Consider the following 23,080-nt stretch of genomic DNA (forward strand, 5'->3'; position numbering starts at 1 on the left):
TGCACTTGGTTCTCACAGAAAACCTATGTGATGGGAGCCACTATCCCCATTTTACAGATGAGGCTTGTGAAGGTGAAGTCACTTGCTCAAAATCACCAGACAGAAATTGTTGCGGTTAGCCTGCTAATGCAGTCTGATGCTCTCTAATAAGGAAAAAGCCTTCTGGGTTTGCAGATAGAATCTGAGACTTCAAGGCAGAGGAATTTTAAGCATATGTTGCTGCTTCTTTGTCATTCAAAGACTTTTCTATGTGGATCTATGTAATCATTCAAGAAACATCCACTGGGTGACTGTTGGCTGCCAGACACTGCCTGGGTTCTATAGCTACTGCAGGGACCCTGCCCCCACAGAGTGTCTGGTCTAGATGAGGATACAGTGTGTGCAAATGACTAAACAAGGGGGCAGATGTGATGCTAACAGACTGTGCTACGTACCGGGGCAGACGTTCACAGGGCGGAATGCAGCAGAGTAAGCAAGCACAGAGGAGACATGGGTGTAATTGTGAGAGGCGTTACAATGGAGAAAAGGCATGCGGGGAGAAAATGGCGATGGGGCCCAAAATGGTACAAGGACAGTGATGTGTGAAGGGTCAGGGAAGGGTCACCAGGTGATGTGTGAAGGGTCAGGGAAGGGTCACCCAATGAGAAGACTCTTAAACCACGATCTGGAAGTTAAGTTGGAGATCATCAGACTGAACTGTAGATGCAGAATGGAAATGATTAGTCCAGGGAGAAGAACAGACTAGGAAAGGTTCAGAGGTGAGAAGGCATTTGATGAGTTTGAGGAAGTTAAAAAAGAAAGTACCAATCTGGTGAAACTGTAGGTAAAAATGGCAGGATAGGAGGTGGAGCCGTGGGCAACAACCATATTGCTTCCTAAATCCCAAGAGGATGTGAGCAACCGGAAGGAGGAATCTGTAAACACGTAAGCAGAGGAGTGATTGTTCTGGCTTCTATGTGGAAAACAAAGGGTTGAGGGTGGTCAGAATAGGTCTGTGGAAATCAGTTAAGACAGCAGCTTCTATTTCACTTGAGCTCAGGGAGGAAGGGTTGCCCCTCGACAGTTGAAGAGAATGAGGTTTAGGGAGAAGTCTCCTGGTTAAAGTGGCAGGACTCAGTACAGCATCCTTTTCTCCTGAGCGCTTTCCCTTATCCCTTCACTACTCAGTATGGTCCTCAGACTGATGAGATTATTAATGCAGAATCCTGGGCCCCATGAATGATCGACTGAATTAGGATACTTTATTTTATTTTATCTTATTTTATTTTTAGAGACAGGGTCTTGCTCTGTCACCAAGGCTGGAGTGCACGGCAAGATCTGGTAGCCCTGATCTCCTGGGTTCAAGCAAACCTCCTGCCTCAGCTTCTCAAGTAGCTAGGATTATAGGAACATAACATCACTCCTGACTAATTTTTCTTATTTTATTTTTTTTGTAGAGACAAGGTCTCTTTCTATCCTGCCCAGGCTAGTCTGGAATCTCCAGCCTCAAGCAATCTTCCTGCCTCAGTCTCCCAAAGTGCTGGGATTCAAAGCATAAGCCATGCACACAGTCAGGATTTTTATTGTAACATGCCCCCTGGATGATTCATGTGCAAATTAAAGTTTAAGAAGCTCTAGGCTGCAGAAATCTGTCCTTGCACTAATGGGCCCAGCCTCAACCGTCTTCAGCTATCAAGAAAGCAAAAATCTTTTTAGATTTTCAAAAATCCTGATAGTGGTTGAGAGAGTATAGGTTTCCCATGTTAATTGAGCACCTAATATGTGCCAGGCTATGCTCCATGTACAGAGAGAATACTGGAAATAATAAAACATAAATTCTGCTCTCCAGGCATTTACAGTCAAGTGGAATTCAAAAGTAAATGAGAGCTGATCATAAATTCTGAGATTTCATTGTGGCAATATTGTTCCCCCAAGGCCCTTCAGAACTTCACTTTTTTTTTTTTTTTTTTGGTTTGTTTAACAAAAAGCAAATTCAGACCATAGGGCAATTAGTCTCCATGCCTCTCTCATGTTAATTTTTACCTCTGTGCAAAATCAAAGAAGAATTAAGCCTCAATTTGTGCTAAGGAAGATGGATGGGGAGCCATGGCTGGCAAACTGAAGCCAGACAGAGCCATCAGTTGGCTTAATAAGGCCGAAAGGGGGCAGAAAGGCAGGAAATGATCAGCAGCTCGGGTGGACAGATGGCTGGCACCCCCCACCAGAGGCAGTGCCCTCCATCTTCAGCTCTCAAGCCACAGGGCGATAATGCTGGCAGCATTTTGACCACCTCCTTTGTGCCAGGAATGGTAGCAAGCTCTCTGTACACATCATTTCATTGATTTCTCGCAGCAGTCCTGTAAGGAGGGTGGAATAATTACCACCATTTTGCTCACCTCATATGGGTAAACTCAATTCATAGAACTTAAGTGACTTGTCCTAAAGCCACAGCAAATAACTAGCACAGCAAGGGTTGAACCTAGAACTAGCTTGCTTGAGAGGACAATCTCTCCACCTAAAAATAAACAGCCTGGAGAGAGACAGTAACCTCATGCTGTCTGTGATCCTGAGAGAAGTGTGGCATTTCTCGGCAATGGCTTTGCTGACTGTCACAGCAGAGTTTGGAGCACACAGGACAGCTATCTACCCTTTCCTCCTATCACAGCCCTATTCAATCATACAGTCATTCAACAAACATTTAATGAGTGCCTGCCATGTGTCAAGCTTTGAACTTGTGCCAGAGGGCAAGAAAAAAAAAAAAAGCATTCATTCTTTCAATCAATGAACATTTATGAGGAACCCACAATGTTTCGTGCACCTTTCTGGATCAACAGAGTATCATCAGGAGACACAGGGTGAAGCAGAGGCTTCCATAACAGATTCTGGAGCGAGGCAGCCTGAGCTCAAGTGCCATCTGCTCCAATCACTGGCTATGTGTCCTTGAGCAAGTGACTTAACACCTCCAGTCTTTTTTTACCTCTTTTTCAAAATTAATGGTTTCTGTTTATTTAATAAATATTTACTGATCATATCCTATAGGCTCTTCTGGCTTCTGCTGATATGATGAAAAACAAACAAAATAACAGTCCCAGCTCTTGTGGAACCTACAAACTTCTTTAACCCTCTGCGAGATGGCTCCAAACTACCTGTTCAATTTTTGCTTTTCATCCTTGTATTCCTCTGAAAATGGAGGGGAAACCAAAGGACATGTTCTTGGGCCGAAAACATTTTTTTAAGCTTCTTTGATCTAAAAAACAGAAATGGATCTCATGACTCGAAAACCCGGTCATGGTTCGGGGCTTTCACCCACCACAACCCCCTGGTTACACTTCACTTCCCTTCCTGTGGTGAAAGGGGTCTGCTGCCCACCAGCTCTCCCCTGGTCCAGAAGATTCAGAATAACTCTCCCTAACCATGCACGTGAAAACTATTTCCCAATATCTCCGAAGAATACAGATAAGAATACCTCCTTATTTGTGAACTAGAAAGAGTTCTTTCCAGTGTACAAATCACTTGGTAATATTTCCTTATTAGATTTTTATGATAAAAGTAATATATGACTTTGGTTAAAAAAAAATTCAAGAAATACAGAAGTGTATAAAGTAGAAACAAATCACTTTTATATTCCTGGTCTCAATTGATCCTTGCAAATAGCTCATTAAAATAGGTATGACAGACCATTTTCTAACTTGCTAGGTTTTTTTCCCTTAAAAAATAGTGAACATTTTTCTATGTCCTTTTTTTTTTTTTCTTTGTGATAGCGTCTAACTCTGTTGCCCAGGCTGGAGTGCGGTAGTGCAGTCATAGCTCCCTGCAGCCTTCAACTCCTCGGCTCAAGGAAGCCTCCTGCTTCAGCCTCCTTTGCAACTAGGACTATAGGACTATAGGCATATGCCACAACACCTGGATAATTTTTTGTTTTTTGTTTTTTTTTTTTTTATAGATACAGGATCTCCCTATGTTTCTCAGGCTGGTCTTGAATGCGTGGCCTCAAACAATCCTCCTGCTTTGGCCTTCTAAGGAATCCTATGTTCTTTTTTTCTTTTTTCTCTTTTTTTTTTTTGAGACAGTCTCACTATGTCACCCTCGGTAGAGTGCTGTGGTGTCACAGCTTACAGCAACCTCCAACTCCTCGGCTTAAGTGATTCTCCTGCCTCAGCCTCCCAAGTAGCTGGGACTACAGGCACTCACCACAACACCCATCTATTTTTTTTCTTTTTTTTTTGCAGTTTTTGGCTGGGGCCGGATTTGAACCTGCCACCTCCGGTATATGGGGCCAGCACCTTACTCCTTGGAGCCACAGACACCACCCAATGCCCAGCTATTTTTTTTTTGTTGTGGTTGCCATTGTTGTTTTTAGCTGGCCCGGGCTGGATCAAACCCGCCACCCTGGGTGTATGTGGCTGGCACCCTACCCACTTAGCTGGCCCGGGCTGGAATCAAACCTGCCACCCTGGGTATACGTGGCTGGCACCCTATCCACTGAGCTATGGGTGCAGCCAGGAATTCTATATTCTTAAGCATTCCTTGAGGACATGGTCTTTTCTAACTATAGGAGTGAAATTATTTACAGTTATGTATCATGACTTAATGACAGGGATGCATCCTGAGAAATGTGTCCTTAGGTGATTTTGTCATTGTGCAAACATTACAGAGTGTATTCACACAACCTTCTATGGTATAACCTCCTCCGCACCTAGGCTATATCCCCTGTTACTCAGAGATCATAAGCCTGTACAGCATGAAACTGTACTGAATTTCCCAGGCAATTGGAATACAATGGCAAGTATTTCAGTATCTAAACCTAGAAAATGTACAATAAAAATAGGACACCATAATCTCGTGGGACCAGTGTTTTATATGTGGTCTGTCATTGACTCAAACGTCATTATGTGGTGCATGACTGTATTTCACTAAACATCTGGAGTGGACATTCATATTATTTCTCACTTTCTACTCTTCAAAACAAGAGAGCAGTGAAAATGTTTATTGCTAAATCTTTGTGCAAATCTCCAGATCTCTTTCTAGGATAAATTTCCAGAACCCTAATTACTGGGTCAAAGTACTAAAATTATTTTCTAGACTTCTCACTGAAAGCTCTCCTGCAAGCACATCACAGTTTGCATTCTAACCCGTTGTGAATAAGAATAAGCTTTTACCATCTTCAACTTTTATTACTGCTTTTTACTTTGGCCAATTAGGTGGATAAAAGTGGAATGTAGTTTAGATTGACATTTCTTTTATTATTAGCGAAGCTGAATTTTTTTTAGTGCTTACTAAGTACTCAAAATATACTTCTTCTGGCTCGGTGCCTATGGCTCAAGCAGCTAAGGTGCCAGCCACATACACCTGAGCTGGTGGGTTCAAATCTAACCCGGGCCCGCCAAGCAACAATGACGGCTGCAACCAAAAAATAGCAGGGTGTTGTGGTGGGCGCCTATAGTCCCAGCTACTTGGGAGGCTGAGGCAGGAGAATCACTTGAGCCCAGGAGTTGGAGGTTGCTATGAGCTGTGATGCCACCACACTCTCCAGGTCAACAGCTTGAGGCTCTGTCTCAAAAAAAAAAAAAAAAAAATATATATATATATAGATTTCTTCTTTTGTGAAATGCCTATTTACATCCTTGATCACTATTTTATAATTAAAACCAGGGCAAAGCTAGTGCCATGCAAAAGTCCTTAAGCAGCAGTCATTCCCTACCATGAAACACACACGTTGAAGGTTCCAACTGTGGAGTGAGAGCCTCTGTAAAATAGGACGATTTCCTCCCAAGAGAACAAGTTTCTTCCAAGCTTTCCTTTCCTTGCCCTGTTTTTCCCACCACAGGTCTCTGGTATTTCTCTCTCCCTTAGGGTTAGGGGTAAGGGTCGGGAAAGAGCCAAACACTAACTTCCTCTGTCTCTGCTCTCCCTCTCACCCTCCCACCCCTATTTTCGCATCCAGCCCCTTGTGGAGGGGCAGTGCACAATGCTACCATTGGCCGCGTCCTCTCCCCAAGTTACCCTGGAAATTCCAATGGCAGTCAGTTCTGCGTGTGGACCATCGAAGCTCCGGAGGGACAGAAGCTGCACCTCCACTTCGAGAGGCTGTCGCTGCATGAGAAGGACAGGTAAGCCTCGAAAGGTCTGCACACAGCCCCTTTCCCTCCCGGAGTGTTAGATTGTAGCCAAGGGTTTAGAGTCCTGACATGGGTGAAGCTTTGACTCATGGAATTCAAGAAAAGAAAAGGTGGGTGAATGACAAGGATCTCAGAGACCATCAGCTTCAATCTCTTCTTTTTACAGATAAGGAAACTAGAGCATAGAGAGGGAAACAGACTTACCCCTGGCCACACAGCAGGGGGGAGGCAAAACGAGCCGGGCATCCAGGCCCCACATTGTCTGCCTCATTCTTTCTCTTGCACCACCTTTTATTATCATTATTATTGTTGTTGTTATTTCAGGTTCATTGAGGGTACAAAGAATTAGGTTACATTGATTGCATTTATTAGGTAAAGACCCTCTTATAATTGTTTCTTGCCCCCGAGAGGAGTGCCATACACCCTAACCCCCAGCCCTCCTTCCCCTGCCCCCCACCCTGACTTGATTTGAGTTTTTCTCGCATGAGGCTAATGCACATCCTTTTCTGCAGTGGAATGAGGAAGGGGTGTTTACTGATCACCTGCTCTGTGCCCAGCCATGTGTTAGGTGCCGTGGGGAACAGCAGAGAATTAAAGAACATTGGTTCCTGGCATGATAGAAAGTCGAAAATGGAAAAATTAGCCTAATACCCATAACACAACTCAAAGGAAGTTCCAAGGCAACATCTAAGCAAAAGCATGTCTGTAGCCTCTAAGTAATAGGCATAGAATCCAGAACCTTAAAACTTTAATATTGTAGGAACTTATTCTAGAATATTCTTTAAAAACGAGGGCCTTAGTTGCTTTCTTAGCTTGGGTTCCCTTGGAAGCAAACATAGTGATAAGGATGGGAAGGAAAGTGGTTGATTTGGGAGTTGAACTTTTTTTGAGTGACCTTTTTTGCTAAAGGCTTCTGTTCTTTGAAAGAGGAGCCCTGGCACCCAGCCCCCAAGCTATAACAGAGTCAGCTGAGATTAAAAGTCTGTGGGATGCCCCTCCCCACTCCTGGGACGGCCCCTGGCCTCCACGGCAGCCCCCTCCTTGTCTCAGCCACACTGGACACATGGCGAAATGAACAAACTTTGCTCCCACATTTATGCGTCTTACAGTACAAATTCATCTGGGCAACATAAACCGTTTTTATGAGTCACGGTAAAAGGCTCAAAGGATTAAAACTGTGTGTTTATGACTCCATAAAAGAAAGTTATCTAATTTGTATACTGTTTTCTTCCTCACTTTTGTATAATTTCTTTAAAAATATCAGGACTAGCAAGCAGTCAAGTATCAAATGGTCTTAATAACCATAAAAATAAACATCCAACATTTTGTCGAATACATTTTATTTTTCAGTGCACTTTATTTTAAAATTTTCTCAAAGCGTATTTATAAAATAGGTCAGAAAGACGTAATCCTTCCTTTCATGCTGGGGAAATTGAGGCCCAAAGATGTTTTGAGACTTATGTAAACTCGGTTGATTGAGAGTTGGAGACTGGAAATCAGAGCTCCTGACTACTTCCCACACAGTGCTCTTAGGAATCGAGGATCATAGTTAGAGCCTTATAGGGATCAAATTCTTAATAAATGGGACTTAAACACCAGCTCTGTCCTGGATACTTTATATGCATGATCTCTCATCCCTGCATTCTGACATAAGTCTGATTGTACCCACTTTACAGATGAGAAAATAACAGATCGGAGAGGTAAATTTCTCTTGCTCGAAGTCATACAACTTAGAAGTTATACAGCTGGGACTCAAACCCAGCTCTTCCTGACTTTATATAAGCCACTGTTTCAGCAAAGATATTAGTTCATTAATCCCAACTTCTCAATGACTGATATTATAATAAACATCAATTTGATAGTTCATTAATTGGTTTATTACATCACACTTACCGTTTCCCTACAACCTCAGAATAAATCCATAGGGAGTCCAGGACAAGCATTTAATCCCACTCTGTAGAAGAAGAATCAGGTCCACCATGGTGACACAGGTCGTGTGGGCAAGCAAGAGGCAAAATCAGGTTTTGAATCCAGGAATGCGACTTTCCAAAGGAGGCAATCATAGCACAGTTCTTTCTTTGCTGAGTCAGTGGCACAGGAAAATCTCTCAGAGTTCATCATCTCCTTTCATACCACCAGGATGATGGTCCACAGCGGGCAGACCAACAAGTCAGCTCTTCTGTATGACTCCCTCCAAACCGAGACTGTCCCCTTTGAGGGCCTCCTGAGTGAAGGCAACACCATCCGCATTGAGTTCACATCCAGCCAGGACCGGGCAGCATCCACCTTCAACATCCGATTTGAGGGTGAGGGTCCCTGGAGGGCCCTTCCTTCTCTTGGGCTGGGGGCCTGGTGAATGAGAAGCATTCAGGGCGGGGGGGGCTGGTGCTGGGTCCTGAGAGATAGAAATCTGGGCTGCTAAGGATGGGGAAGACCCAGTGGCCATAGGGATCCTTTGACTCCTGGTTCTATTAATAATTTCACCCATCATTTACTGGGTGCTTAGTATGTGCCTGGTGCCTTGTATACATTGTTTATTTGATCCCAACCCCATTGAAATGTTAGGATTAGTATTATCTCCAGTTTTAGATGAGGAAACTGAGGGAACTTGGGCCACTTGCCCAACACCACCAGCGAACAACAATGGCGCTAAGAGTTCTGTCCAGCACTTACAGGGGTTCCTAATCTTTCACTTTACTTTCCGCAGTGGACCTCTTAGAGTCCAGCAACCTCTTCCTCCAAGAAGAACTAGCAAGGGCCTCTCCTGCTCCAGCCTCGGCCCTTTAAAAAAGGGCACTCTGGGTATTTCATGTACATTGGGGGAATTTCTGTTCTGGCTTCCCCAAGAAAAGTTGGCCATTATCACAGACAAACGTATGGTTTCTGGTGGCAGAAATCAGGACTCTGAAGTGGGAACCCCACGGGATATGAAAAGAAATTAAAACACAACTCTCTGCAGAGTAGAGAGCCAGAGAGTCTTATTCCTAGTTTATATTTGAAAACAATCAGGCCCCAAGCAGCCAAGTGAATGGCCCAAGGGGTCTCATCAGGTCAGCTGGAACAAGGACACATGTTCTGGTACTTATATTCCTTGGGATTTTTCTAAACAACAAGAGAGGCCCCATCTCCTGGGATGCAGCACCCTGGGGTGGCCCCGACTCATCTGAGTGGACGTCTCCCTTTGTATTCCCACCCCAGCATTTGAGAAAGGCCACTGCTATGAGCCTTATATTCAGAATGGGAACTTCACCACATCGGACCCAACCTACAACATTGGGACCATAGTGGAGTTTGCCTGTGACCCTGGCCACTCCCTGGAGCAGGGCCCGGCCATCATAGAGTGCATCAATGTCCGGGACCCGTACTGGAACGACACGGAGCCCCTGTGCAGAGGTAAGCAGCTCTCTGCCCTCTTCCCAGGGACTCTACCCTTCAGATGGGAGGACTAAAGCCACAGCTCACAGGCATGTCCCCCATTTACAGACCAATATTGGGATTAGAAACCTTTCCAGGGCTCACTACCCTTTGGATCAGGGCTGCTACTTGTCTTGAGAAAATTGCAAAATGGATAAACTTTAAAAGGTGCTCCTTCTTCCAAGGATGCTGCACATCTCGGACCCCTGCATGGACTTCAGCTCCTACATAACACCTCTTGCACACATACTCGTGCAGTGCCAACCCACCCCACAACACTTGGCAGTCCTGAATCTCATTAATAGTGGTAAAAATAATAGCTGTTAATTGGTGTGTAATAACTACACTACCGGCACTCTGCCAAGGGCTGTATGTGCATTATCTAATTTCATCCTCTCCACAATCTTATAAAGCAGATATCATTAGTCCCACTTACAGATGAAAGGACTGATGCTATGAAGTGACACATCTAAGAACACATCGAGGTCATTGGCAGAGACAAAAATGGAACTCAGGTCTCCCTGTTCTTAGAGATCTACGCTCTGGACAAGGTTGGCTGTGTAGGGGCCCTTACCTACACAGGCCCCCAGCGTCCCTCCCTGCCTGTTTCCCCATATCCACTGAGCTACCTTGAGGCTGGATCTCCAGGTGGCACATGGAATAACAAAGGCTGCTCTTGCTCTTGGCAGCCACTGCCTGGATGGCAGTTGGCATAAAATCACAGCCTTGCCATGGTGAGGGATTGATCCCTATATTAAATGTGCTGGTTTAACAGAGTGGAATTTATTGGTACTTTGGCCTCTGCCACGTTCAGAACTTTCCAAAGCAGTAAACACAAAATGGAATTTAAAAAGCACCAGCCATGGCCACATCTCTGCTTCCAGTTCAGGGCCAGGAACTGTCACAGTAAAGTCATCTAAATTACTGAGCACTACCATGAGCCAGGCACCGTGCTGTACGTTTCACATTCATGAACTCAACTGAGCTTCAAAATAATCCAATGAAGTCAGCAGTTACCCTAGTTTTATAGAGAAATGGAGCTCAGGCTCCAAGCAGTTACATGCCTTCTCCTAAAGCCTATTGGTGGCAGATACAAGACCGGCCTCCAGGCCCCCGGGCACCTGACTTGAGTGACTGTCTCTTGGCCACACTACTTACCCTGTGCAAAGGGCAGCTGGGGATTCAGTCCGACCTTTAGGCTCTGCACTTGGTCCTGAAAGAGCTACAACACCCTTAGCCCAACTTTTACCAACCCTGATGTAAAGAGCAGGCAGGTGGCCAGCTCTCATTTAATTATTCATATACACACGCTGCCTGCCTGAGGTGAAAACACCTGTCCACGACCCACAGAGACCCATAGCTGTCTGACTGCACAGCCCACACCTTTAGCCACTTCACCATACAAACAAAATCTATCTGTCTTTTACAGCCATGTGTGGTGGGGAGCTTTCTGCTGTGGCTGGGGTGGTGCTGTCCCCAAACTGGCCAGAGCCTTACGTGGAAGGTGAAGACTGTATCTGGAAGATCCATGTGGGCGAAGAAAAACGGATCTTCTTAGATATCCAGTTGTGAGTGTTTATCGTGGGTGACCTCCCCCCCACCCCACCCCTGCCAGTCCAGACACATTTAAGAGATTGGGGAGGAAATTGCTCTTGTTTTATTTTTTCAACCGATGTTAATTAAGCATCTACAATGGGCCAGGGATTATGTAAATAACTGGTGAGACCAACGATAGCAGCAGATGCTGCTCTAGTCCCTATCTTTGAGGATCTCTCCCGTGGGATAAAGTGGGAGGATGTTTGAACTCTGCCCACTTGTTTGTAGAAAGTATACTGCGGGCCGTTCTCATGGGGGAGGGGACTCTATCCGCTTGGTGATGGATTTTGTACCTATTGTTTGTATCCTTGGGGTCACAGCTTACCTCAGCAGGGTTAATGTGCATCTTTCAACCTTCTCTCTTGGCTCAGCTCCAAACCATCAGCTTACTTGCTAAACTTCTGTCCTTTAACTCTCCTTCAGGATGGGAGCCTCTGTGGAAAGCTGGCTCCAGTTGGCCATCTTGCTCCGCACCCCACCCCAGTTCCTATCTTTGAGAAATTCAGGGGCTGAGGAAACATATTAAATGAGTATGCACATATATAATTGCATACAGGAACTTTAACAAAAAATATAAGGAAAGCCTGGTGGTACTATGAGATTCTATAATGGGGATTTGAAATAAAGAGGACCATCAGAAAAGGCTTCCTAAAGCTTGGAACTAAAGGATGAGCTGGAGTGATGCATACCAAAGGAATGGTATGTGCAAAGGCCCTGTGGCAAGAGCAAACACGACATTTTCAAAAGCCCGAATGCCCAGTGAGGCCAGGAAGAGGGCACACTATAACACATGCCCACTGTGCTACGGTAGTTTATTTTCCTGTCTGTCTCCCTCAGTGAGACCAGTCAGGGTCTCATTTACTTGTTTGTAGGGTCTAACACAGAGCCTGATGCATAGTAGAGACTCAGCAAATGATTGATGAATGAAAAACTGTTTAATGAATGGACAGTGTAGCTGTGTTTTCTGTTCTCAGAGGGAGTAACCATGAGATGCTTCATCCAGAATATTCCCCCCACCTCCCCAGGAGGATGACACTCACAGGAAGCAGGGAAGCACCTGCTCTGGGCCAGATAAAACAGTGATTGGTCTAAGCATTTATATCTTAGGTAATTCTCATGTGGAACCCTGCCTGGAAGGTAATTATCCCCATCGTCTGGGTAAGACAGCTGAAGTGCAGGGAGAAGTCCCAGCTAGCCAGTAGCAAAGCTGAGATCTAAGTTTTGTGGCTTCTCAGCTGTGCTCTTTCCACTGCCCTGTGTGAGATGAGCGTGAGAAGGGGACAAAGACAGATGGTGGTGTCTGGTGAGAGCAAAATAAAAAGACTCCCTGGGAGACCCAAGTGGCTGAGGGTGAGGGGGGATGCCAAAACCCAGCAGACTGGAAACAGAACTCAGGGCTGCCTGGCTCTGCAGAGGAGCCTTGCAAGAGAGAAGGGAACTATCTGCAAATTATTAGTGACTGGCGTTTTAGGTTGTTTCTTAGAGGCAGCAGAAGTGTTCTCCAAGGTTGTCCCAAAAGCTTCTATTCCAGTGGAGTCAAAAACTTCCAGAGCTCCTTGTGGAAAAGGACCAGGCCAAGCTGAGAACAAACCTCTTCACCTCCCTGCTTTGTGGCTTTGGGCTTCCCTCTGGGCCTGTGTTTTTCTCATCTGTAACGGAGGTCTTGGAACGGCAGTGTTTTGTGGCCACAGGAAGCAGGGAGTTTATGCCTCTACCCCCGGCCTGAGTCACGTGCTCACCCTCTCTCCCCTGTTCCCTCCCTTCTGCCTTCTAGAGTCTGGAAGGAGACGCTCATTCATTCATTCATTCTAGACGTATTTTCTGAGTATCTGCTATGAGCCAAGCACAATTTTAAGTCCTGCAAAGTTCTCATAGGTGTGGTAAAATTTATTTTGGCAAAGCATGGAATGGTCTCTCTTAACTCTAGGGGGAAATAGTGGCTGTGTACCTACTGTGTGCCAGCCCTAGGATGAGTGCCGGAGATACAACTAGAAGGAAAACAGAAAAGTCTCCACCTCCATATGCGGTGGGGGGTGTCCTCCTCCAGGTCGAGCAGGGAGGAGGAGGACGGCAGCTGAGGGTGCTGGGGTGGAGTTGGGTGGACTCCCAGGAAGAGATGACTTCTCCACCAGGATGAAAGAGAAGGTAGGCAGGCAAGAGGGGGGAGCAGAGTGTCTCAAATGACAAAGACAGCCTCTTCAAAGAGGGGAAGTGAAAGAGTATGCCCCACCTCCGTGCATAAAGGAGGTTTAATATAGCTGGAGCATAGTGGTTGGGTAGGAGTTATAGAAGGAAAAGGTCAAAGAGAGGATCTGGGAGGAGTTTAGGTGAAACTTCAAGTAGAAAACTTCATTTAAAAGCTGTGCCTGCTGGAGGCTGCATCCTCTAGGAAGCCTCATGATAAATATAAATTTATAGTCCCAGCTTACGAATTCCCTCTCCCAGAAGTCACTGGGCAGCCACCTCAGTCTTCAGCCAAGAGAAGGTAAAATCAACTCCTGGGTGCTCGATTTCTCCTGCAGAGGGTGTCATCCGTCCCTGAACGCTGAGAAATTGTCTGTGATCCCCTCTCTTGCGTGTAGCTCTGCTGTTCTCTTCTCGCAGGGAAGGTTTAGGGTGGTTTTGCTTAAATAAGACTGGCCCACATCTCTCTTTGGTGCCAGAGATTGGGATGAGGACACAGGGAAATGGGGCTCCTGCTTTCATCACTTCTAGGCATCAAATATTCAATTAACCTCCAGCTTCACCCCAGATTGGGTTTTATTCCCACCACTCACGCGAAGAGCTGGCTGATCTGGGAAACACAAGCAATTAAAGTTTCCCCAAATCCAGGCCACTGGCACCAGTACCAGAAGGAAGGAAGAGGACCCTTCCAGGGACAGACTTTCTCTCTTCTGATCATTTGTTTGGCGACATTAAATGTGAGCATTGACTGGCAGAGAGGATCCCCCAGCTCACCCTTTCCATGCCATCAACAGCCCTGGACCCAACACCAGCCTCTTCTGGCCTCAGATTCCTCCTCTGCATAATGACAGCTGCCATTATCCAGGGTAGGACAAACTCTAACCCTTACAGAGCCCGGCAAGTAACCTAAATACAGGAATTGGGGATGGTGTGAAATAGTATGGAGTGCAGGCCCTGTGATGACCCATCTAAATCATCTACATTTGATGTTTTAAGGTAACACTCTTCCCCACGCCCCCAAAAATAAAACTGTCCACTGACTGGATTCAAGTCGAGAGCTGCCAGTTTGCAACCCTTGCTCTAGGTAGTGATGATGGCCCTTTCTCATCATGGCAATGAAGAAATTTATATTATTGAGCATTTATTCTTGGTAAGGTCTTTACTAACATGAATTTCTAGTAAAAAATAAATTTCCTCACTTGTCTCCCATAGCAATCCTATAAGGTAGTTCCAGCCATTATATTCAACATATATTGACTTACTGCCTCACTGAGTCATGTGGATGTCTAAGTGGCATCTCAAACAAAATGTATCTGAAATCAAAACTCAGATTGTCCTTCCTGATACTTATTTTACTCCATCTGTCCCATCTCAGTAAGGAGTAATCCATTCTACCATCTGCTCAGGCAAAAAAAAAAATTAAAATGTAATTGAAAGATTTTAAGTAACCCCTTGAAGTCCCTCTGGCCCCGTGGGATGCTGGTAAATGCTGAACAACTGGATTTCTCAGCAGGGGAGGAGAGGGTGGGCTACATCTTGATTTGTAATATTTGCCTATTTCCATGGTGTAAATATTCCCACCATAGCCAGTTTCAAAACACCAACGTAATGATAATAGGCTCAGCAAATGCCTGAGCACTTAACAATCTGCCCTCACAAACCAGGATCAGCCGGCTCCAGCACATTCACTGTGAACGGAATTTTTTTCTTTCTCTCACATCCTGTATCCAAATCCTCGGTAAATACTGTTGAGTCTATTCAAAAACCGAAACATGCCCAGAGTCCAAGCGCTTCTGACACCTGCTCTGCTGCCTCCCGGGTTCAAGATACCCCCATCTCTTCCCAGGATTATCGCAACATCCTCCTCTCAGGTTTCCCTGTTCCCACATTTGTCCCCTTTGGACTATTTCTAATCTAACATTCTGAGTGATCCTGTAAAAAGATTCTGTTAAGTCAAATCACATCATGCTCTGCTCAAAACTCTACCATAGCTCTGCATTTTATTCAAAGTTAGAGCCAAAATTCTTACAAAAGGCCATATGTAATCTGGCTCTCTCCCCTCCTCACTCTTTTCGTTTGACAACACTGACCTCAGGGCCTTTGCACTGCTGTCTTCCCTCCACTGGGATGTTCTGCCCCAAACGTCTGAGTATCTCTTCATCTTCACATCTCCCATGCTTATTGCCACCTGGCACACTGCACATTGCTGTATCTGTTGAAATGTTTTAACTCCCACCTTCTCTACTTAGAATGTCACCTCCATGAGAACAGAAGGATTTTTTTCCTGTTGTCTTCACTGCAGTAACCCCAGCACAGATGCTAATGCATGACTCATAGTAGAGGCTCAATAAATAAAAGCCAATGAAACAATGGTAACTTGTCATAGTCATACAGCCATAAAGTTTCAAAGCCAGAATTCAAGCCCAAATTCACGTCTAGTCAGCTACAATGTACAAGAAAGGGGAGAAAAGACAAATATAGGAAGGTCTTCTGGGGACATGGCCTCCATTTGTCAATAAACTTACATATATTATACAATAAGAAACCTGGTTGGTAAGAAATAATATTTTGGCTTTAAATTATCAGATAAAGTAATGTTGTGCCCAGATATCTAAATCCCCCACAAAGACCACTAAGGAGCCGAGTCCGATGCAAAAGCAAAAAAGCCGTTTTATTGCAAGCTCGAGCTTGGGCCCCCGGGGTCTCCATTACAATGGATCAGAGCCAGGAGCCCCAAGCTTTGGAGCAGGGGGTTTTTATGGTTCCACGCAGCGGGTGGGCGAGCACATCTTGAAACAAAGGGGGCGCTTCTGGATTGGTCAGGTGGGGGGGTCCCTGATTGGTGGGCAGTTGTCTCATGATTTGGGGGAATTGCCTGGGCTTGCCTGGAAAGTTAAACTTACTGAGTGAAATGGGGGGAGGAGAGCGAAACTCAACTCCTAAGATGGCGCTGGTCTGGTTCTTTCAGTAACAGTAGCCGGAAGACCATCGAGAGGTTTTATAGAGTTTTAATATCAAAGCATCCACCATCAAAGACCTCAGAATCAGAGTATCTAGAGTGGGAGGACTTCAGAGGGCCCCAAGTCCAGTGATGTTCAAATCAGCTGGGAGAGTTTGGGGACCAAGTAGGGTGAAGTATGGGGAGGCCATACTGTTTTTCTGAATAATCGGGGTACCAAATGCTAAGCCAACCTGAAAGTGGTGGTGTATCCACAGCCAGGGTCAGTATGGAGCCAGTGAAGAGGGCACTGCTCTCCCTCAGGCAACACTGTGCCCTCCCAAGGACAAAGCAACCAACATCGTCCCACCTGCGAACTTGCAGCAACATCAGAATTGATTCAGTTTCAGCTTCATCCACCATAGACATGTTGTGAGGGCTGTGACTATTGTCATTAAGCAAGTTCAATTCTATTCCACAAATGTTTTTGAGCACCTACTAGGTAGCAGGCATTGTGGGTGAACACTGGTGGGAAGAAAGTCAAATGGGGTCCTGCCCAGGGAGCCGCGTCGTAAGCGGACCTGGTGTGCACGAGAGGAAATGCAGGGCCCTTGGGGGTGCAGAAGCAGGAAAAGCTTTCCTGGAAAAGTAATCTCTACATCAGAGGGTCTCAATTTTGCCCCAGGGGACACGCTCTGATATCTGAAGGCTTCTCTGGTTGTGACAGTTGGAGGGTGGACTGGAGGGTGCTCCTGGCATTTGGTGGGTAGAGGCCAGAGAGGTTGGTTACCCAGCATCCAGCAATGCACAGAGCAGCCCCCCACCTGAGAAAATGTCAATAGTGATGAAGGAGAGAAACCCTAATCTGTGCTGAGACCAGAAAAAGAGAGAGAAAGTGGGCCAAGATGGAGGGGAACGGTGCTGCAGCCAAAAGGAAGAGAATGTGCTGAGGTCCAGAGGCAGGAAAACAACAGCTCTCTTATTTGTCCATGACACTTAATATGTGCTTACACTTAAGACATCCCAGGCACTTACGTCCTAGGTATCCTCATAACAAGCAGATACAGTGGTTCTGTTATTATCTCCATTTTACAGATTAGTAAACTGGGGCTCAGGGAGGGGGAAGAGTGCTTATGATTGAGGCTCAAATTTGAACCCTGCTTGCCATGTCTCCACGGCCCTGCCTATGTTTCTGGGGCTCAATGACTCATCAATAAAATAGGACATCCGGGGAGTTAGTGGGATGCAGGAGGGCCTCGAAGGCCGCATTACGGAATCTGGGCTTTCCCAAACTGGGCAGCAGGGAAAGGGTCTTAAGCACTAAAAGGGATTAAAGCTTTGCCAAAGGGAACCGAGTCCTCTGGTCACCAGCCCAAGGCTTGCTCTGACAAGCTCTGGCACACACTTGGCAGAGTGGCATCTGGGCTTGGCACCTCCTCCCTCCCACAGAGCATCTCACCAGCCAGGGTTATGTGAGGCCCAAGAGCTGCTGGGTTTAATTTATCTTGCTTGGTTTCCACTGACAGTTTTAGTAAACCAACTTGGGTTTGATAGTAAAAATAATTCCGTCCTCCGGACCCCTCAGCACTCCTAAGTGTTTACAATTGTTATTTATCACATCAACGAGGGGGAAGGAGTTTGCACGGCAGACTGAGCGGGGTAGGTGGCCCATAGTGGGCGCTGGGCAAGGTTTGCTGAGTCATGAATGAGGACATGAGCCACGTGGGCCAGGCAAAAGGGGACCTTTTTCCCCTCCTCGTCTGCTAGCAGTCTGTTGATGCTGTGGGCATAAAGACAGTGGTTCTCACTAGTCACCCTTTAAGAGCCTACTATGCGTTAGGCCCTAAGCTGCATAGTTTATGTCCATGAGCAAAAAAGAATGTGAATATTATTATGTAGAGATAATAATTACATAAATTAGAGCTAATGTGAGTAGAGATAATTACAGAAGGGTAATTACTCAAATTAGAGATAATGTATGCAAAGCACATCGCATGGTATCTGGCACATAGTTGGTGCTTCATAAATGGAAACTATGATTATCAGGAATCCTCCGACAAGGCAGATATTAGCAACACCACTTTATGGATTGGATGATGACAGCACAGAGAGGTTAAGTGGTTCCCTCAGGTCGCATAGCTAACAAAGGTTGAGCATACGCCATAGCCTCCACTTTCCCTGACCTGCACAGGCTTCTACAGGGCGAGGTGGGGGATGAGCTGTATGTCTTAGCAATAATGCAGAGAGGCTACCAGGCCTGCAGGAGCTCAAAGTTCACATAGGGAAGAAGAGGCACGAGCAGACAACCTGGAAAAATGAAAGCAAATGGCTATGGCTTGGAGGATGGGCTGGGGAGGTAGAGGTGCACTGATTTATCTCTGCACGGAAATGTCACAGAGAGGGTGACATCCAGGCAGAATTTTGAAGAAAGTCAGTTGGCCAAGCTATAATGGGGGTGGGGGGTGTCATGCGAGAAGGATCAGGGCCGTGAAGACTATCACTGTTAGGCGTGGGATGGATGCTCCGAATTGAAGCAGTAAGAACTGTGCACCTTGGGCTGGGCACGGTAGCTCACACCTGTAATTCTAGCACTCTGGGAGGCCAAGGCGGGAGGTCACTTGAAGTCATGAGTTTTAGACCAGCACGAGCAAAAAGAAACCCTGTCACCACTAAAAATCGAAAAATTAGCCAGGTGTTGTGTAGAGTGTCTGTAGTCCCAGCTACTCAGGAGGCCTGAGGCAGGAGGATCTCTTGGCAGGAGTTTGAGGTTGCTGTGAGCTAGGTTAATGCCACAGCAGTCTAGGCAGGACAACAGAGAGACTCTGTCTCAAAAAAAAAAAAAATACAGAAAACAAAACAAAGCAGATCTATCTGCCTTTCATTGCTTATGTGCAGGGTTGGCGGCGAGAAGGACGGTATAATGTTGCAATGAGCCAGGAAGCCCCAGGCTTAACTTCTTTCACACCAAAAATGCCTTCCTAACCTCCCGCAGACTTCCCAGCTCCATCAGGAATCTGCCTGTTACCCTCAAAACACAACTGAACATAATAAGCCTTTTAAATCCTAAGGAGATCTCAATCGCTCTCTCTCTCCCCTGCCTCCCCAGAAAATAAATTATGGGCAAGAAAATAAGAAAACTAAGGAATTATTTGTGAAGGTATCACAGAATCGAAAAGCTTGGAGAGGCCCAGAGAGGAAAAGTAACTTACCAAGCACCCAACAGCAAGAGTTAGGACCCAAAAAACAACCTGTACATGGCTGCAAAAGCTCAGCCCAGGGGCCCCAACCTTGAAAATGCTGCGTGGCAAAAAAGACATAAAAAATTCTAGTGTCAAAAAGACTAAATTTAAATTCTTATCCTGCTGTTCACCAGCTCTGTGGCTGTGGGCAGATTATTGATGGTGGTAATACTGCCTCACGATGGAATATTTTGCTCACTTTGTCACATAGAAAGTGCTCAATAAATACCTATCAAATACAAGAGAGTGAGTGTATAAGTTAATTATATAATAAAATTAAATAACATTAAAAAACTAAAATAGCATAAATATCATAAGGCTTCTGGCACGAAACAGACAGATAATCATCAGCTAAAACTATTTTAACCCCTACCACATTTCAGACTGTATGCTACAAGTTTGGTGTACATGATCTCATTGGTTAGAAATCAAAGCCTACCATTCATTAAGTATTTACGATATGCCAGGGACTGAGTGCTTTACCTGTATTAACTCACTTAACTCTCTAGTGTGATATTAGTACCCTGTATAATACCTCGTGTGTAATCTCAGTGTGACTATCCCTTTTTACAGATGAGGAGATGGAAGTTGAGAGACATAAAATTGATTATCCAATATCAACATAGCGAGGAACTGCCAAGGCCAAAGCCAGTGTCATAGCCACACCATAAATGGTAGTGAGGTTCTCTACAAGGGGAAAATTCCTCGCCTCATTTTACAGAAGAAGAAATTGAGGCTCAGAGAGGTGCCCCTTCCCATTCCTGAGCATCTACTGCAGACACTCAGAGGTCTGACAATTAAGTTTGCAAACTCATCCTAGAAAAAACGCTTCACACTTCACTGCTGAATAGCACTCCGGTCACCTTTGAGGTACTCCCCTTGGGAAGCTAGGCACTGACTCAAGTGCCTAGTCCACCCTTCAAAGCAATTTTGGAACTCTTTTTCTGGAATGAGCATCAGAGTTGTCATCGTATGATACACAAAACACCCAACGATAATAATGACTGCCACTCAGCAAGACACCACCATATACCAACACAAACACAGCTCTGAGACCCTGATAGACCAAAGTTATGAGACCTTACCTAATTGTCTGTACAGTGCTGCCCAGACAAGCGCATGGTGGCAAGTTCTCGAACTTAATTGTCAGACCTCCTATGATGATGACAGCTTTGATGGTCATGCCGGAAAAAGAGTTCCAAAAATGCTTTTAAGGGTGCTTGAGTCAGTGCACAGCTTCCCGAGGGGAGTACCTCAAAGGTGACTGGAGGGAGATTCAGCAGTGAGGTATGGTAGCACTTTTTCTGGAATGAGTTTGCAACCTTAATTGTCAGACCTCATACATACGTCTCTAAAGAGTCTCAACCAAGCTCCAGCTCACCTTCCTTGGCTTTAATGCAGAGCCTCGTCCCAACATCACTCTCTGTTTATGGGCCCCTGTACAGATCTCTAGCTAGAAATAAAAGGACCGAATAACAAACCCCAGTAACCATATGATTGATAGCCGCAGAGTATTTCTCTTTGGCTGCTGCCAACCTGTTCTGTGCTAAGTTAATTCCAAGCCCTAAAACTTAAGTGCCTTCTGCAGAGGCACTTCAGTTCTTCAAACAGAGATATAGGTGCTTTGGGCTGCAAGAATTCCACCTGAGAGCCAGGCAAGGAGAAGGGGGATTCAAGAGTTGAGGCAATATTGGTCCCAGGAGAAAGGATTTCTAGCTATCAGCAGAAATCATGGGAGAAATGACCATGATAAAAATAAAGCTAGTTGAACCCAGGTTTTCCAGCCCATTAGAAGAGAGAGACAGGATTTCCCCAGAGCCAAAATTTGTAAGGAAAGGAACAGCAAAGTTGGTGGGAACCCAAATTCTATCATGGTGCTGATGAGAAAACTGAGTCCCAGAGATGGGAAGAGACTGCTACAGGACCACTCTATCAGTCAGCTTTTGCTGTGTAACAAACCACCCCAAACACAATGGCATAAAACAGCAAGTGTGTATAATTGCTCACGTGTCTACAGGTCAGCACAGTTCTTCTGCTGTCAGCTGGGCTCACACAGGGGTCTGTGGGTAGTCAGTTCTGCTGATCTTGGTTGGCCTTTCTCATGCACTTAGGGGTAAGTTGTCTGTTGGATGTCTAGGATCCATCTAGACTGGGATGGCTCCCCTCTGCTCCTCATGTCTCTATCCTCCAATTGCTAGCTTGGACTTGTTCCCACGGTGACAGGACAGGATTTCAGGAGAATGAAGGGAAGCATTCAAGGTTTCTTGAGCCTACATGAGGAAATAGCAGAGCATTATGTCTGCTATATTATATCACTAGTCACAAAGCAAGGGCCAGCTCAGATGTATGGTGTGAATACAGAGAAGGACCAAGCTTTGAGACTATTTTGGCCTTTGAGATACTACAACTCCAAAAGAATGGCGATTAGAAATCAGGTCTTCTAGTTCCAGTTCCAAGCTCCAAATGAAATCATGTTCAATGATCCTGTGAGATGGACATAATGGTGCCCATTTTACAGATGAGCAAACTGAGCCTTGGAGAGATGAAGGAACTTGTCTACTTTCCCAAAGCTAGGAAGAATAAGAGATAAGACCTGTACCTAGGGCTTGGTGCCTTAGCATATAGAAAGATCAGAAAATATTTCTTCCTCCACACAATGCTTTTGACATACGGGAGACACTCTGGAAAGATTCTGAGTTTTCTCAGGGAGAGGAAACAGCCTTTGCCAACAGTAGGAAGTCTTGGGTTCTAGTCCCAAACCTTTTACCTAATGGCTGTGTGACCTTGGGTAAGTCACATTACTTCTCTGAAACTCAGTTTTTTATCTTCCTAATGAAAATAATAGTGACACTCATCTCTTAAGAATTTTTGAGAGGATGAAACAAAGCCATTAATAGAAGCACTCAGCAAGGGCCCGATACACACACTCAACCATTTACTTGACAGCTGTAATGACGATGATGACGATGATTAATCCCTTCCGCGGCTCATGAGCTCCATTATGCAATTACACACATACACACACACAAGGGCTGATTCCTCTGAGCTTGTGGTGTAAGTGGGACTGTAGGAATGATTCTTACACAGGTGCTATCCAGGTAGCCCACCTGATGGATTCCCTGCCCCTTCCCTACAGTTTATAGGAGATCACGGTGGTAACTTGTAAACACAAACACTGGAGATAGGTCCTTCACCACACACACCTGTCTTCCTCCTCACCACCCTCTTCTCAGCTTTGATGATTACAAGAGCAGCTGTGGCAGGGGACCGTCCCCTGTCTGAGGTGGGACATTGCCTTACTGAGGTACACCTACAAGTTCCAGGCATTCGGATGCAATTACCCTGACATCGTGGGGAGCCACAACTGCTTGTTTTATGAATTCCTGACGTACACTGTGCTCGTGTGCCTACTAACCAACAAGTGTTTATTGCAGGCCCACCACATGGCTAATATTTCATTCAATTATCAGAGGTCTGGAGATAAGAATAACTCACACAGATTACTGTTGTGCCAAAATTCTAATGTGCCCTTACTCCAAGCCACACTCTGTTCTGAGCACATTACCTCTTGCAACATATTTAATTCTCAAAACAACCCAGGAGATTCACAC

General features: G+C 45.4%; 1 protein-coding gene across 7 annotated transcripts in view; it reads left to right on the plus strand.

The window, feature by feature from the left end:
- SEZ6L (seizure related 6 homolog like) overlaps window positions 1-23,080 on the plus strand; it is a 227,920-nt gene that overhangs the window by 155,952 nt on the left and 48,888 nt on the right. For all 7 annotated transcript variants that reach the window (XM_053589782.1, XM_053589783.1, XM_053589784.1 and 4 more), the window contains exons 6-9: window positions 5,924-6,089; window positions 8,238-8,404; window positions 9,297-9,491; window positions 10,942-11,080. In XM_053589782.1, the coding sequence (XP_053445757.1) occupies window positions 5,924-6,089; window positions 8,238-8,404; window positions 9,297-9,491; window positions 10,942-11,080 (667 nt within the window). The remainder of the gene's footprint in view (window positions 1-5,923; window positions 6,090-8,237; window positions 8,405-9,296; window positions 9,492-10,941; window positions 11,081-23,080) is intronic.

Source organism: Nycticebus coucang, chromosome 4 (genome assembly GCF_027406575.1).
Source record: "Nycticebus coucang isolate mNycCou1 chromosome 4, mNycCou1.pri, whole genome shotgun sequence".
In the NCBI taxonomy this organism is placed as follows: domain Eukaryota; kingdom Metazoa; phylum Chordata; class Mammalia; order Primates; family Lorisidae; genus Nycticebus; species Nycticebus coucang.